This window comes from Agrilus planipennis, unplaced genomic scaffold (assembly GCF_000699045.2).
Source record: "Agrilus planipennis isolate EAB-ADULT unplaced genomic scaffold, Apla_2.0 scaffold197, whole genome shotgun sequence".
Taxonomy (NCBI): domain Eukaryota; kingdom Metazoa; phylum Arthropoda; class Insecta; order Coleoptera; family Buprestidae; genus Agrilus; species Agrilus planipennis.
The window spans coordinates 42,720-58,091 of record NW_020438945.1 but is presented as its reverse complement, the minus strand read 5'-3'; the positions used below and the strand labels follow the sequence as shown (position 1 = coordinate 58,091).

The following is a 15,372-nucleotide window of genomic DNA, read 5'->3' as shown; positions in this document are numbered from 1 at the left end:
ACGATTTTCCTGCTTTTCCATTTTTACGAAAACCACAGAGGCGTCTTGTTCAGCGTGCTGTCAAACCTACACTAGCAAGGAGATCGGGCTGAAACTATAGCTACAAGCTATCCAAGGATGGTACTATAGAATGTCACCTCAAGGTAGGCCTAGTGGCGTCATCTCTTGGTTAGGCCGGAAACTTATCAATCCACCCTCGTAATTCATGTTTTGAGTTTGAAGTCTACTTTTTATTTTTTTATACATCTAATAACTTTGAAACTTCACCGAATACATTTCGATACAGTATTTAACTTAAAAAAACACAAAATTGAACATACATTACAAATCAAAACATGACACAAAAAACACTTCTAGTATTAGACAGGATTGGCCTGGCACGCCAAAAATTACGTGTAATTAATTAACGAAGAATCATTGATAATAAAACTTTTAAATAACGTTTACATTTATGAGCATCAAACAACAATTGATTTTTCAGGAAGATCAAAAAATTTTCAAATATCTTTCAATTGCAGGAATAATTACAGATTTATATAAACCTTTCATGGACTTTTTTATAACACTAAATAGTCAATGCACACAAAAAAAATATCAAAAAATGTTTAAAATAATAATTAAATAAGCAAATGAACTGAAATTATGGACACAAATATTAGAAAATTATCGGAAAAATTTTAAAAAATTCTCAAATTGTCAGGGCAATCCTCTTACTCAATATCTGTATCAGACTGGTTCAAACAATTTCATCTTCATACGTTTAATAGTGGTAGAAAGAGGACATAAGGCGGCTATTATAATTTGAGTCATTAATATTTAATGTATTTAGTGCACTCAACGCAATTTTCTAATTTCCTTTTAATTAACAAGAGAAATATTGTTTTAATTACTTTTGAATTTTATAGCTCAATAACAGAACATTAATCATAAGTGACCGACATACGTTTAATGCTCTAGAAAAGGCTTCTCTTATAAATTTTTAATAACTCAACTATTTTAAAAATTATTCAAGGTTTTTTTCGACAATTAATAGCGAAGCTACTAGACTTATTACAAAATATTGCATTTTTTCGTATTAAAATAATTATTAAGGTCTCAAACTACAGCAGGCGTCTTATTTTTTCTTCCTACAACATTTGAGATAATCATCATAAGGTAATCAGTCCTAAGACTGGTTGGACACGCACCTTCACTCTTTCCTATCCTGAGTTAATCTTCGCATTTCCCTAAAACTAGAACAACACACATCCTTGACTATTTGCGAACAGTAATCTAATCTTGGTCTACCTCTACTCCTCTTAACTCCTGTTTCTGCCTCTAATATGACTTCCATAGAGTCCTTTATTCTCCTATTCTTTCTAATATCTCTTAATTTTTAACCTTCTCTATCCAAACGCTTCTAATCCTTTTTTCCGCCGCGTCCATCGTCCATGTTTCGCACGCGTATAGCGCCGTACATTTGAGATAAAAAATAAAAATAAAAATCGCCTTTTTTGTGTTTTGAACCAGTCGACATATACTGCTACCAGGCAAACTAGAGAAAGGAACAAAACTTTGACCCGAAGCGAATAAGTCTAAGAAGCGTCCTAACCAACAAGTTTGGTGGCGCTCTTTTAGGCTCGAACCCTACATTACGGGTCCCATTTGTGGTTTTCACTCCTATCTCTTGTATTCTTGGACCCTACATACGCTTTTGCACACTTAGCTTACACTTGCACATACCTTATTTTCAATTTAGTTGTTGTGGAGCGCGACAAAGTAAAACACTTAATGCTTAACTAATAAAACGTTTTTTCCCCGCAGATTTACTAATGTACTAATACTAATTAAGCATTTATTTCGCTAATTTTAGAAGTTGCAGGGGGTTTCAACTGCCCTGGCGCAGGCGCAGTGAGCAATGTTGGTAGCTTTTCTCGACACGCTCACCCCGACGATTGCCGTAAATATTACATTTGCTTGGAAGGTCAAGCAAGAGAATACGGTTGTCCAATTGGTACCGTTTTCAAAATTGGAGACGCCGACGGTACCGGAAACTGCGAAGATCCCGAAGATGTACCCGGATGGTAAGCAAAAATTTTCATTTGTATTACAACGAAAGTTCTTTGTCGGTGATCTGTGGGAACCGTCAGACGTAGATCGCGTTTTCGATCTCTTTAGATATCATCAGCACACCGTAGACGGTTCCGTCAGACCATCGTCCAATTTATTTGCTCCTGAACTGAACTACGGAGTAGCAATATTTATGTAAACTGAATCGATCAAACAATAATAACTTAAATATTTAATTTTAAACGTCTAATATAAAATACGCTTTTATGGCATTAGGACTTCGTAATGCTACCTATATGTATGTATGATGATAACCGCATGTGCAAAAATCATCCATTTTAATGTTACTTATTCTTTTTGTCTTCGCGCTTTCAGCACTTAAGTTTAGGTTATGTTCAGAATGGTCAAAAGTAATTCGAGATTCGTCGGTAAATTTTTCAATTTTTTTAGTTTCATTTTTGAAATATTTTAAATTTCCTTTTGCAACATGCTTATATATTAACGTAATCTTCCTTATTTGTACACAAATTCTGAACATACCCTTAAAGTGTGACAGGTTTGCATAAAAAACTTAACGCACACCCTTGTACTTGCTCAGCACAACTTTCTTTCCTCCTTGTAAGGGTGCAACAAAAAAAGTATAATTATAAAATTAAACATCAATATCATCGATGTTATTTTTTCTCATAATCACTAGTACAAATAGAGATCGAAACTTTTTTCAATGATAAAATATTTATCAGCTCAACCAAAGTTTGGATGAAATGTTTCGCATTTCGTGTAAATCTTTTTCAAAGTTAAAGATCGAGCATTTGGAAGTATCAATGTGAGAGCACAATTAATTTATAAAATTGATCAAATATTGTAATAAAACTCAATCAAATCAAAATTTTCACACTTCCAAGGGATGATTCAAATTTTAATTTCCTAATTAATTTTTTTATACAGTTAATTGTTTTGCAAAATTACGTTGAATAGCCGCAGACTTAAATCATCTTATTATTTCCGACAAAAACCTCAAAAAATAAAATAAAAAAAAGACTTCTATGCTACTTGTTTCAAAAATAACTTAATATATACGTTACAAGTTCTAACTGGTTACTTTTGCCCTGATAAAACTGGTAAAATTACTATAACATCTGTGCAACGAAGTCTTTTTTTTGGCCACTATACTTTAAAATCTTAACTCACCCATGCATATCAAACTCATGTTCTACTCGTAACTTAACACATCCATCACAATCTACAGTGAAGACTACTACGGTGACTTGGACTTGAAGAGCATTAGGAAGAGTGAACTTTTAGCCGGTCTTTCAAGCAGCAGTAGCGGCGGTGGTTCGTCGAAACCAGCCGCTAAGGCACCCCTCAAGCCCAGGCCGCAAGTCCCACGTGGAACCCCGGAACCCGCAGGAAATTAAAAGAGACACAACAAAAAAGTCATATACATTATACACACATATTCACATCGTAATAATAATTTACGTCTTTCTATCATCCGTAAGAACATTCGAGCAGTGATACCAAATTATACGTAGAATTATCATTTAATTAATGAACGCCATAATAAACTCTAATTATGTTAATAATAATGTTGTTGAACATTAAAAACAACGTGAATTGTGTCAATATATGTATCCTGTTTGGGAGAACGAACTCAACAATTAGATAGTAACAAAAAAAAAGTACGTAATTGTTGAGGTTTCGAAATGAAAATGTGTGAGGATTTGGCAGAATGTCGTGCGAAAAGCAGAACTTGTAATATGACTTTGAATCTAGGGAGATTTACTTTAACTTTTTCGAGTTATACTTCTTTTGGCATATTGAGAGCGAGGTTTTAGCATGCAACGGAAGTTGCCCGCGCAGCATGCGACGTAAATTGCGCGCGCAGCGTGTAACTTCTATCGGCATCTATCAGCCATCAACTGTAAACACTGCTTGTATAAAAAAGTACATAATTATTACGTACTTACAGAACGGCTATGTAAAAAGAAGTATAACAAGTATATACATACTTTTTTTTTATTTTAATACGTACATATTCAAGTTCTAACACGTTATTTTGGTACGAGATTCTGCACACGTCTGCTATAATAGTTTCAATTACGTATATAATGATTTTTTTTAAGCGGTACAAACAACTATTATAATTGATGTTTTTTTACAAAAAAAAATAAACGTTACTTTAATAAATCAGCTATCTTTCATTGAGCACCCTCTCTTCTTATTCTCTTTCAGTATCTTTACTTTTTCCGACATCTTCTCTTTTTTCTGCATCATGTTCATGTTATTGGTAACAGCGGATTATTAACTAATCACTAATTTTTGTAAATAATGCACATGCAAATAAATGTTAAATAAGTACGTGTAAATAACACATTAAACCCAAGACACAAAAGAATGGTGCTGGCAGTTCTTGTAATAATGGTGAAGGTCATTTTGTACAGATTACCTACGTGTCAAACACAAGTACAAAGGTCAAATAAGTCATAAGCGTTAAGATTACTGATAAATATTAAATATTTTAAAAAATGGCTAGTGTATAATTATTGAAATATTGCGTTTACATCATAGATTAAATCTATATGTAAGGCCCTATCTAAAAGGGGGGTTGGCAAGCCAGGCCTTGACTTCATGGAATTATTATTTCGGAAAATTCCTGTTAGTTCATTTTGCTTTATTTTAAAACAGAGCGTACCGATTGATTTTGTTTATTTGTTTAGAATATTTGAATATAAAAATTAATAAATCATATCTATCTATAAAAATTCTTAATATTATTGCTTTTAAAATGACGAATATCTCGGTAAGTAGTGGGTGTAGGTACAAGGAATAATTAATAAATTAGTAACGAATTAAGAGTCGATCATAGGAGTATTCTATTATATGTAATAACCAAAAATAGTCTTCGTCTTTTGAAAAATACAATGTGATATATATATTAACTTAATATACAAGTCCAATAAATGCAATATAAAGCCTTTGGAAGGTGTTACGGTTTATTAAAAAAAATTTGAGAGTTCAGTTAGTTTAAGACAGTTTTCAGAGAAGCAAGTAACATTTTAAGATAGACGTGGTTAAAGAAATATGTAGATACATATTCCCCAATTACAAAAAATAAGTTACATTTTCGCTTATTGCCGATAAAGAAATATATAGTTTCTATATTCAGTGAAAATTTCCTGATATCCATTTGAATTTCTGAAGAAAACCGTAACACAGTTTTGGCCCACCCTGTATACCGTTATAAATAAAATTGAAAATGTCTTAGGCAATTTGAAAGAAGAATACAGTTGTAAAATGTTTTCATATTAAAGCAATTATAACTGACAAATGAGGCATTAAACGAGATTCAGGACAATTTTTTATAAAAATGACCAAATATTTTGCATCACTCGGTATCGACCACAACAAGTTATAACGTTAATCGAAATACAATATTTTATATATATAACTGTGTCTAGTATTTGCAGTAAAACAACCATAATTTATCCAGGAAAAACTGTCTTTTTCAGGTTATAACTCTCTAAACTCCATTCAAATTATATTGTTAATCTTCCTAATGATGACTTTGCGCCATATTCTCTTAAGTATATGAATAAACTATCAACTAAAAAGCAAACACATGCACCCGGTTCACCCTGCAAATCTTTTTGTCTACTTCTTACGTCATGTCACTAAAAAAGTTCCAAAGCCATTATGAGCAAGCTTTCTTTTCAATAATATTTTTATATTCTTGTCAGTGAAAGTTATTAGTGTACACAGTACATATAAACCGTATCACTATTACATATTTATTAGAGTATGTAAAAAAGTATTTTAGCGTACTTTATGTGTCTTGTAAAGTATAACGTACGCACAGTCGAAATAGAGTACAATACTTTATAATAAATTACGGGTGGCAACCCTAGTGACAGTGTGCATCCCCATTTAAGTTCCTAATAATTACTTCTCTACGTTGCAGCTCCAGCTCTATAACTACCAATTGCTCTTTATACAAACCAAGTATCACTCTTCTATCTCTGTAACTCATCCCTACATTTTGAAGTATATTTAACATCTTAACTATTACTATTCAAATATTCTATTACTAATGCAATTCAACCGTTTAATGTTTTGTAAACCATTGTATGTCTAATAATATGCATGCCTAATCGTGTCGATATTTTATCACTTATAATAAATAATTAAAACGGAACTAGCTATTAATTATTGATTATATTCAACTGATATTCGTAAAATGCCAAGATCATATTCACGAAAGGACGANATAATAGTTGATAACTATGAAATCACAAATTATTAAAAAAAATAAATTTGTACGGGCTTGGGTAACTAAGACACATTCAAAATACAGAAACTTCTTACTGACAACTGACATGTGTCAAAAATGTCAAATTTATGTTTACAGGTTATATATTGTATAAATGGCTGTCATAAAAAGTTTTACATTTAAAAATGTCTAATTCAGAAAGCAGAATAAACGATTTATTGGGCCGTTTACGAACTGAAAATTCAAGCAGTAGTGTACCACTTCACGTTTTAAATGGACCTGAACAAAATGGCCAGCGTCGACCCAATCGCCCAAATTTAAATTGTAAGTACTTTTTATAACGATCATTAGATTAAACAGTAATAAACATTTGACACTGATGTTTACGTACTTTCCTTTAGTGAATTCATTAACTAATCCTGGTAGTCCCAACATGAAAAGGCCAAATAACCTCCCCTTCTCACCTAAGCGTAATGACCACCAAGAGACTGATAAAAAACTTAGAGAAATTATGAAAATTAGTGGTAACTTAAAAATAAATGGTGTTAATTATATGACTGATATTAAAGACATGGAACATATAGAAGAATTAGGTAATGGAACTTGTGGTCATGTAGTAAAAATGAAACATACAGCAAGTTCAGAAGTTATTGCTGTAAAAGTGAGTATCTCACTTTAAGGGAAAATTTTTCAAAATACCTATACTTAAAATTAATGATTCTTTATAAACTGTTTACTTGAAAGGTTAGATAGATTAAGAAGGATTATTCATTGGTTAAGAGAAGTAAATAATTTATTATAAATTCATTGACACTTTTTAGGCATTTTGCCAAGTAATTTTTTGCCAAAAAAATATTGTTATAATAAATGCAAAAATCATATTATTAGACAACAAAGAAGATTCAAGGTTTTTGTTTAAATTTCTCTGGCTTGAATTTATTGCTGTACTGACTTTTAGCAAATGAGGCGTTCTGGTAATTCAGAAGAAAATAAGAGAATTATAATGGATATTGAAGTGGTTATTAAATCTCATGATTGTCCCTTCATTGTCCAATGTTTAGGTTGTTTTATAACAGAAGCAGAAGTGTGGATATGTATGGAGTTAATGGCCACATGTTTTGACAAACTTTTAAAAAGACTTAAACAACCAATTCCTGAACCAGTAATAGGAAAAGTGACTGTATCAGTATGTTGGAAAAAGTTATGTCTCAACTAACTTAATCAATTAGATATTTATTTTAGACTGTAAAAGCTCTATCATACTTAAAAGAAAAGCACGGGGTCATTCATAGAGATGTAAAGCCTTCGAATATTTTACTTGATGAACGTGGAAATATAAAACTGTGCGACTTTGGAATTAGTGGACGTCTTGTTGATTCAATGGTGAAATCTAGAAGTGCAGGCTGCACAGCATATATGGCAGTAAGACAAAATTGCATTCCCAAATTGATCTAAGTACTTAAACGTTTTTGACGATATTATAGCCTGAAAGAATAGAACCTGCTGATCCCAATAATCCCGACTACGACATACGAGCAGATGTATGGTCTTTGGGAATAACATTAATGGAATTAGCAACTGGTATGTTTCCATACCAAGATTGCAAGACTGACTTTGAAGTTCTTAGCAAAGTTATTGTACAAGATCCCCCCACTCTCCCAGAAGATAAAGACTTCACACCAGAATTTCGACAATTTGTTTCTTTATGGTATGCAAAAGCCGAAATATTATTTCTGAGGCAATAATTGTAACTTATTTTTATTTAGTTTAAAGAAAGATCCTAAACAAAGACCCAAATATGACAAATTACAAAACGAAAACTTTTTGAAAAAATACGAAATAATTGAAGTGAATGTTGCAGAATGGTTTGCTAAAGCAATGCAGCAGGCAGATCTTTTAGCTACAAAAAAAGCTGCACCTAGGTAATGTATAGACAATAATTTTATTTGCAGTAAAAGTAAAAAGAAGAAAGATCAATTAATATAAGTAAAGGAGAAATTTGAAATGGTTAATTTTACTCACGACGATTTAATCCAAGAGTTTTATGTTTTAATAAAAAGTGTTTCTTTAGACAAGCACCTCCACCGATTGTAACTAGTAGAAGACAGTTCCTAAAACCGATTCAGGATCAAAACCCAAGTCCTCAAACTCAGGTTTCTTCTCTAACGAACGGTACAACCCCGTCGTCTTCACCTCTACTTCAACGAAACGAAACAAGTGCTCATCCTTTTATCTCATTAGAATCTAAATTTAAGGAATCTTATAATTCGCTGACTATTTCGCGTCCACCCGACGGTCGTTCTATACACAATTCAAGACTAACCACATTCCAAAATCCGAACGCAAACGTCGCACACCAAAGAGATACGCTTCTAAACAGTACTCACCAAAGGACAACCGAAAGGTAAATAAATTCTATATGATTAAGTACAATACGATTACAAAATACTAAACGAAATTATTTTTCTAGAAACTATTCCCCTTATAGAAACTTTTACACCCCATCAAGCCACGATCGTCTTAGCAATATCCCTGACCGTGACAGATATCCCTCGCCCACTCCCCAAAGAAGCCAATATCCTTCTCCAACCCTTCAAAGAAGCCAATACCCGTCACCTCCTACCCAAAGAAGTCAATACGCTTCCCCCCTCTCCCAACGTACCCAAATTCCCGATGTTGTTTCATCTCCTTACACTTCGCCTTATTTTCCTCGTCGAACATTGAGCGAAAGTAGATGGGAGTCACCAGGGGGATCTCCCCTACTCGCTCGAAACCAAATACAGACCAGTCAAGAACAACTCTGCGGCAACACGAGCCCGATTCTCATCCAGCGATTTCATCATCAACAGAAACAGCAAGAAAAGGCTAGAGAGGCGGAAGAAGCAGCTAAAGAGGACCCTAGTAAGATATATAGATAGGAAATTAGTTCATAATAGGGCGATTCTTACTTTAATAACANCGTGTATATTCTATTGATGTAGAATTTTACTAAAACTATATATTAGTCGTAAGTAAAACGGCACGCAAGGCATCTAGGAAAGCTTTGGTATAAATTTTTTTGTTAACTGAAACATATTATTTACTAGCTGCTTCAAAATTATTTTTTTGTAAAAATACCACGATTTGATAGAAAGAAATCAACAATTCCAGTCTTATTTAAAGTAGTGGCTAATGATGTGTAACATCTAATATCGATAACGAGCAAAATAATAATTTCACAAATAAAGTTGCAAGGCAATACATTGTGCTATTAAAGACCAAGCTATCAGGTCGAACGATTGAGAGCTGGGTCTTCCTTATTTTTCTCTTTTAATCTCTATCTGTTAGAACACCAATTGTAGGCAACATAATCAATGCAATTAATCAAATCGAATATTGTGCACTTCAACCTCCCTAACTTTTACTTACGCGTTTCTGTCGCATTCACAAAATTACTCTCATAGTCCCACATACGCACATATCGAGCGGCAAGACGTTACACATCAAAGAATACACTTTTTGTCAGAAAACTACAATAATAATTGCACCATTAGATTTTGATATTAAAGACATTTTGATTGGCAAAAGTTTAACACGCAATGGATACATGAAACAAAAGAAATTAAATTGCCACTTATTACAAGTTACAGTGATTTTTTTAAAAATGAGTTTGGAGATGGTAAATGTGCTTTGTTTGTTGAAGAATGAATGTTAAATAAATTCGAAACTATTCAGTGTAATTAATGCCTATTTGGATTTAATTGTGCCTATGCAATTTATATAAATGTAATTACATACTTATAATTAAAATAATTAAAAACTATGGCAACAAGAACAATATCTATATAAAAAATTGATTTGCTTTTAACTATTAGTATATGCACATGTAGTTTTCCTTCAGGTTTTGTTGTCGCTTGTTAATAATTGATGCATATTCCTTAGTTACTTGTGCAGATGAAAAAGGAAACCAAAATTACATTTTATTTATTTCTTTTAGCTTAGAAATAATTAATTACTGAATTTCAAAAAGTATTTTAATAAATTTCGGATAAAGGCCGTTTTTCGTCCACTATTCCCCTTATAGAAACTTTTACACCCCATCAAGCCACGATCGTCTTAGCAATATCCCTGACCGTGACAGATATCCCTCGCCCACTCCCCAAAGAAGCCAATATCCTTCTCCAACCCTTCAAAGAAGCCAATACCCGTCACCTCCTACCCAAAGAAGTCAATACGCTTCCCCCCTCTCCCAACGTACCCAAATTCCCGATGTTGTTTCATCTCCTTACACTTCGCCTTATTTTCCTCGTCGAACATTGAGCGAAAGTAGATGGGAGTCACCAGGGGGATCTCCCCTACTCGCTCGAAACCAAATACAGACCAGTCAAGAACAACTCTGCGGCAACACGAGCCCGATTCTCATCCAGCGATTTCATCATCAACAGAAACAGCAAGAAAAGGCTAGAGAGGCGGAAGAAGCAGCTAAAGAGGACCCTAGTAAGATATATAGATAGGACAGTAGTTCATAATAGGGCGATTCTTACTTTAATAACATATGCATTATCTCTAAAATAATATGCACCCTATACATACATTTACCCCTGTATAAAAGTTGTTTCGGGATTTCAAATTATTTTTCTTCAGGTCGAAGAAAGTATGCTTCTTTCATAAAATTAAATTTGAGTGGGGATAGAAGTGGATGGTCCTCTCGACACCAAAGTCCGGAACCTCCTCCAAGACTTAATAGAACAATCAGCGGGGACAATCAGAGCCCTTTGGCAGCACGAAGAACTTATTTAGACAACAGCAACTCACCTGGATTATCACGAAGGTAAATATAATTGAGTGAATGTGAATATTTTTATTTGCAAAACGGATTTTTAAATGTGTGACAGATACATTTCCCCAACACCACCTGTACCACCGCCGAGAAGATTATCAGAAAGTACAAGTGTACCAGGTTCACCTCAGCATCTCCGCACTCAGTTTCATTACACACCAGAACCTCAAAGGAGATACTATCAGAACAGTGATATATCCTCATAACATTCGCGCTTTCATTATAGCTTTGTAAGTACTTACAATAAATTGCTTACAGATTAAGAAGAAAATAAATACTAAAATGTAAAACCTAACGTATAACAGCTTCAGGATGTGTGCAAAACAATTCTGGATGGTTTATTTTCAATTTTCAATTAATAAAAACACAAATCGTTCAGAATTGGTAGATTTGCACGATTGACTCAGGTTTTTAGTTATCGAAATTGTTTGTGCTTTTGCAAAGATACATGGTGTTTCAATTGTCATTTCTTCTGAAATTAATCATTAGTGCTAATAATATTCACTACCTATATNGATACCAATGATTTTCAGGTGGGTCTTAAATTGATACCTTCCGGGATTATTTTCGCTAAAGTATATAAAAAAAATTTAAACATTAAAAAGCGTGAAGATGGAAGATATTTACGAAGCTTTGAGATATGATAATTATGCAAAAAACTACGTATAATCTCATGGTGCAAACGATTTTCACCTTTTTTATTTTAGTCCACGCACCGGTTTAATTTCTCTTTCACCAGCCCTCCTTAGCGTATCTTAGCATCTTATAAAAAGAAAGAATATGTCAGATACGCATTTATTTATAAATAGACAAAAGGCAAATTACCATAATTGAAAATTATAAGATAAAAATAGAATGATATACATTTTTTTCATTTTTTATCAAATTGTTTTACGGGTGGTTTCCCGGGAACTTGTTCATATTCGAGTCTTTTAGGGAAAGTCCCGATTGTGTTGTCTTCTTGAGGAACCTCCCCATATTTTTCAGCTAATTTGGCTGCATTTTCTCTCTTCATTTTAATTATTTCTAAATTAGTTTTAATTTCTTCTTCTGTGGGGGGTTCTTCCCTCGTACCTTTCAACCAAGAAATCCATTCTGGGGGTACTTCGTGTTCAACGTCGTCTTCTTTGGGAGGTAAAAACCATCTACCTCCACGTCTTTTACGAGAGTGATCGGCTTTTAATTCGTAATATTTATTTCCTAGATAATCCGTTCCAATTAATTTTTCAGAAAATCTTTTGGGCCTTAAGGAATTGACAAAATTAGTAAAAATTATTTTTATAAGATCACGCGGAGGTGCTGTACGCGACATGATGGGACTATTTAAATTATTATTCCAAACAATATAATATTGACATACATTAATTATGACATTAGAGTATACTTGATTAAGGATAATAGGTTTGTATGGTTTGTACCCCTTTAAGTTTTAAGAAAAATAAATAAAACTTTTTTTACAATGTCACTATCTTTGTTAAATTATACAATATAAAATCAGTTTCCACTTACAAAGTCATATTAACAAACAAAACATATTACTAAAAGAAGTGACAGTGTATTTTTTCTAATATGGAATGTCACAAAGTGGAAATCAAAACTATGGAGCCCCTAAAGGATACTACGAAGTTTTGGTTGGAAAAAAACTATTTCTTCTTTATGCTATAGATTTTACTATTTCTATATGTATTATCTATTTACAATAGTAACTATTTTAATATGATCATTTAGTGGAACCCTTATCACTGTGTTCTCCAGGAAATATTTCATATTCAGGACGTTTAGGAAAGCTCTCATAACCAGTTATCATTTGGCTAGGTTTTCCGGCTTTCTTTTCTACTTCAATTGCATTCTTTCTTTTTATTTCAATAATAGCCAAATTTTTCATGATTTCTTCTTCTGTTGGAGGTTCTTTTCGCCTTCCTCTTAACCAAGAATCCCATTCAGGGGGGACATCCTCAAAATTTTCACTGTTTTGTGGAACAAACCATCTTTTATCTTGTCTTTTACCAATCGAAGGGTCTGCAGGTATTTCATAATAATTATTACCCATATAATCAATTCCTTTGAAATTTCCCGAAGTTTTCTTGGGTTTTAAAGAGTTTACAAAGTTCGTAATTATCATTGTTATAATACTACGAGGGGGTGGTTTGGCCATTTTGTTTATTTATTACTATAATTAGAAATATATTGTAGTTAACTTACAAAATATCACCTAGTGAATATGAATAACAGGAAAGTAAGATAAACATTCAATATGTAATTGTATAAATAACCAATTAAACAATTAAACTAATCGTAAATCTAACTCTTTAACTCATGGTAAACACGAACACATAATTATTGCACATAATAATAAATGTATGCATTACACCTGTATTCTCTGCAATGTGTGTTGCAGCTAAAAAAACGTCATTTGCAAAAATAAATTCCATCTATTATCAAAATTTACAGTATTGTCAAACTTTCCAAAAATTTAACTAACAGACGAATGACTGGCCTTATCCGGACTTTCAATGTCGTTTCTTCTGCCCTCAAAATACAATATGAAATATAATTCTTACGTATTTGAAGTGTAATTTCCCGTGTGAGAGTGTGATAATAATCTAGTCATTTTGAATTTTATTATCTCCTTGTCATTCACTTATTGCCATTTTGTAACTTTTCCTCTGTACAAGAATTCTATTGATTTAAATAAGTACATATAATGTACATATTTTATAGTTTTTCTTAATCTGTAAGTTTGTTATGTGATTTTGTATGTGAGTCAAGTTTTTTTAGTTAATATTATTGTATCATAGTTATGCGTTTTAATAAGTTTTACGAAGCCGCAACACTGGTTACATTTGTAAACTTGTATTTCAGGTGAATAAAATATTAATGTAGATTGTTCTCTAATGAATAACATGAATTTGCTTATTAATCTTAATCGTGGCCTGCAACAAACATAATGCAGCCTTAAAATGCTAATATTGTGTTCTCCCGCGTCTGCGTCGCAAACGCAGTAATTTTGCTAGTCTGTGTTCCGTTCAGGAAAACTGGTTGCTGGTCTTTAAGCTTTCTATAAAGTTTAAATTATTTTATTGTAGGTTTGTAAAGTTTGTTGCGTCATATTTTAAAAAATAAATCGAATATATTACCTAGGTATATATGTTCATATTTTTTAAAAACTATCATAAATGCATTGTTGTGATTTAAAAATAAGGTGCATTTTGAAGCGAAACATTTCGTAATACTTGTATTTGATTGTATTTTGAAAATTGAAAAGTAAAATGTTCAAAATACTTCTCGTTTCATTTTAAATGCGTGAGTGCTTTCACTCCCTAACGAGATCCAAAATAGGGTGTACAAATTTAAAAGTGATTTTCCTATTCGAATACCGATCTCCGAGATCATAATGGCATATGAAATAATACTATTACTCACCAAGCAACAACTCTACTGTGGAAGAGATGATGAGTTCACAAATCCCTTACACATTACAGCTTACAGCACACCTGTAAATTGCAAAAAAACTTTAGGCAGATACACATACTGAACTTAAAAAACTCAAGTTTTATAAATATAAAATATCAAAAATATGACCTTTAACGTAAGGCTAGGCTAATCTATTGGGAGTACAGCAAACCCCAACTAGACATAAGGTCTAGTCGGGCAAAATTGGGACTAGCTAAAAAACATTTACACTTGTCGTACTAACGGCGTAAAATCAAATGGTCTCTTCATTTTGCATTCATAAAAAAGCCGGCCTTCGTCCTTATCATAAAATAAACTTAGAAAAACAGTTCTAAAATTTTTGGAAGATGGAGAATAATTCCTGAGTTCACGAAGTGATAATTATGTAAACAAAGTATATGTTCATAGTACCAAGTATATAAAATAATTTTAAAATAAAACAGCGCTCGTAAAATTACTGGACAATAGAATGTATTTACTAAGCAATGAGAAATTATTATTGTGTAGAAAAGTATGTAGAATCTTATGATACCAATGATTTTCAGGTGGGTCTTAAATTGATACCTTCCGGGATTATTTTCGCTAAAGTATATAAAAAAAATTTAAACATTAAAAAGCGTGAAGATGGAAGATATTTACGAAGCTTTGAGATATGATAATTATGCAAAAANTTCTGTTTCTATATGGGTAATTTTTCATGACATAGTTCTTTTCCTAAAATATTAAATGAAATTTTTGATTTCGCCTCTTATATTTAACTTTGATAAAACGGTTTTATTAG

The 15,372-nt window shown here is 32.5% G+C and overlaps 3 protein-coding genes and 1 long non-coding RNA gene across 5 annotated transcripts in view; 2 read left to right on the top strand and 2 right to left on the bottom strand.

The window, feature by feature from the left end:
• LOC108738789 (protein obstructor-E) overlaps positions 1-4,239 on the top strand; it is a 19,127-nt gene extending 14,888 nt beyond the window's left edge. The window contains exons 4-5 of one of the 2 annotated variants that reach the window (XM_025974661.1): positions 1,862-2,063; positions 3,299-4,239. In XM_025974661.1, coding sequence (XP_025830446.1) covers positions 1,862-2,063; positions 3,299-3,467 — 371 coding nt within the window. In that variant the 3' untranslated portion in view covers positions 3,468-4,239. Of the gene's footprint in view, positions 1-1,852; positions 2,064-3,298 lie in introns of both variants that reach the window. The other variant, XM_025974660.1, reaches the window with a different exon arrangement.
• A 2,197-nt stretch (positions 4,240-6,436) lies between these two features.
• On the top strand, positions 6,437-11,651 carry LOC108738775 (serine/threonine-protein kinase 4 homolog B). The gene is made up of 11 exons (XM_018472355.2): positions 6,437-6,643; positions 6,721-6,980; positions 7,278-7,505; positions 7,562-7,741; positions 7,804-8,027; positions 8,086-8,241; positions 8,391-8,723; positions 8,790-9,233; positions 10,353-10,795; positions 10,943-11,129; positions 11,194-11,651. Exons 1-11 carry the CDS (start codon positions 6,505-6,507, stop codon positions 11,342-11,344), a joined length of 2,745 nt encoding a protein of 914 aa, XP_018327857.1. The 5' UTR covers positions 6,437-6,504; the 3' UTR covers positions 11,345-11,651.
• Positions 11,652-12,788: 1,137 nt separating this feature from the next.
• On the bottom strand, positions 12,789-13,345 carry LOC108738792 (NADH dehydrogenase [ubiquinone] 1 alpha subcomplex assembly factor 2). Its single transcript, XM_018472378.2, has one exon. The coding sequence runs from the start codon at positions 13,291-13,293 to the stop codon at positions 12,859-12,861; it is 435 nt and encodes a 144-aa protein (XP_018327880.1). The 5' UTR covers positions 13,294-13,345; the 3' UTR covers positions 12,789-12,858.
• Positions 13,346-13,609: 264 nt separating this feature from the next.
• LOC108738796 lies at positions 13,610-15,237 on the bottom strand. The gene is made up of 2 exons (XR_001938037.2): positions 14,562-15,237; positions 13,610-14,196 (listed from the first exon to the last, which is right to left on the bottom strand). It is a non-coding gene; the product is annotated as an uncharacterized LOC108738796 (long non-coding RNA).
• Between the last annotated feature and the right edge of the window lie 135 nt (positions 15,238-15,372).

Coding starts and splice junctions, on each gene's coding strand:
- LOC108738775 (XM_018472355.2), top strand. CDS start 6,505: ATGTCTAATTCAGAAAGCAGAATAAACGATTTATTGGGCCGTTTACGA. Junction 6,644..6,720: donor CAATCGCCCAAATTTAAATT/GTAAGTACTTTT, acceptor ACTTTCCTTTAG/TGAATTCATTAACTAATCCT. Junction 7,506..7,561: donor TAGGAAAAGTGACTGTATCA/GTATGTTGGAAA, acceptor TATTTATTTTAG/ACTGTAAAAGCTCTATCATA.
- LOC108738792 (XM_018472378.2), bottom strand. CDS start 13,293: ATGGCCAAACCACCCCCTCGTAGTATTATAACAATGATAATTACGAAC.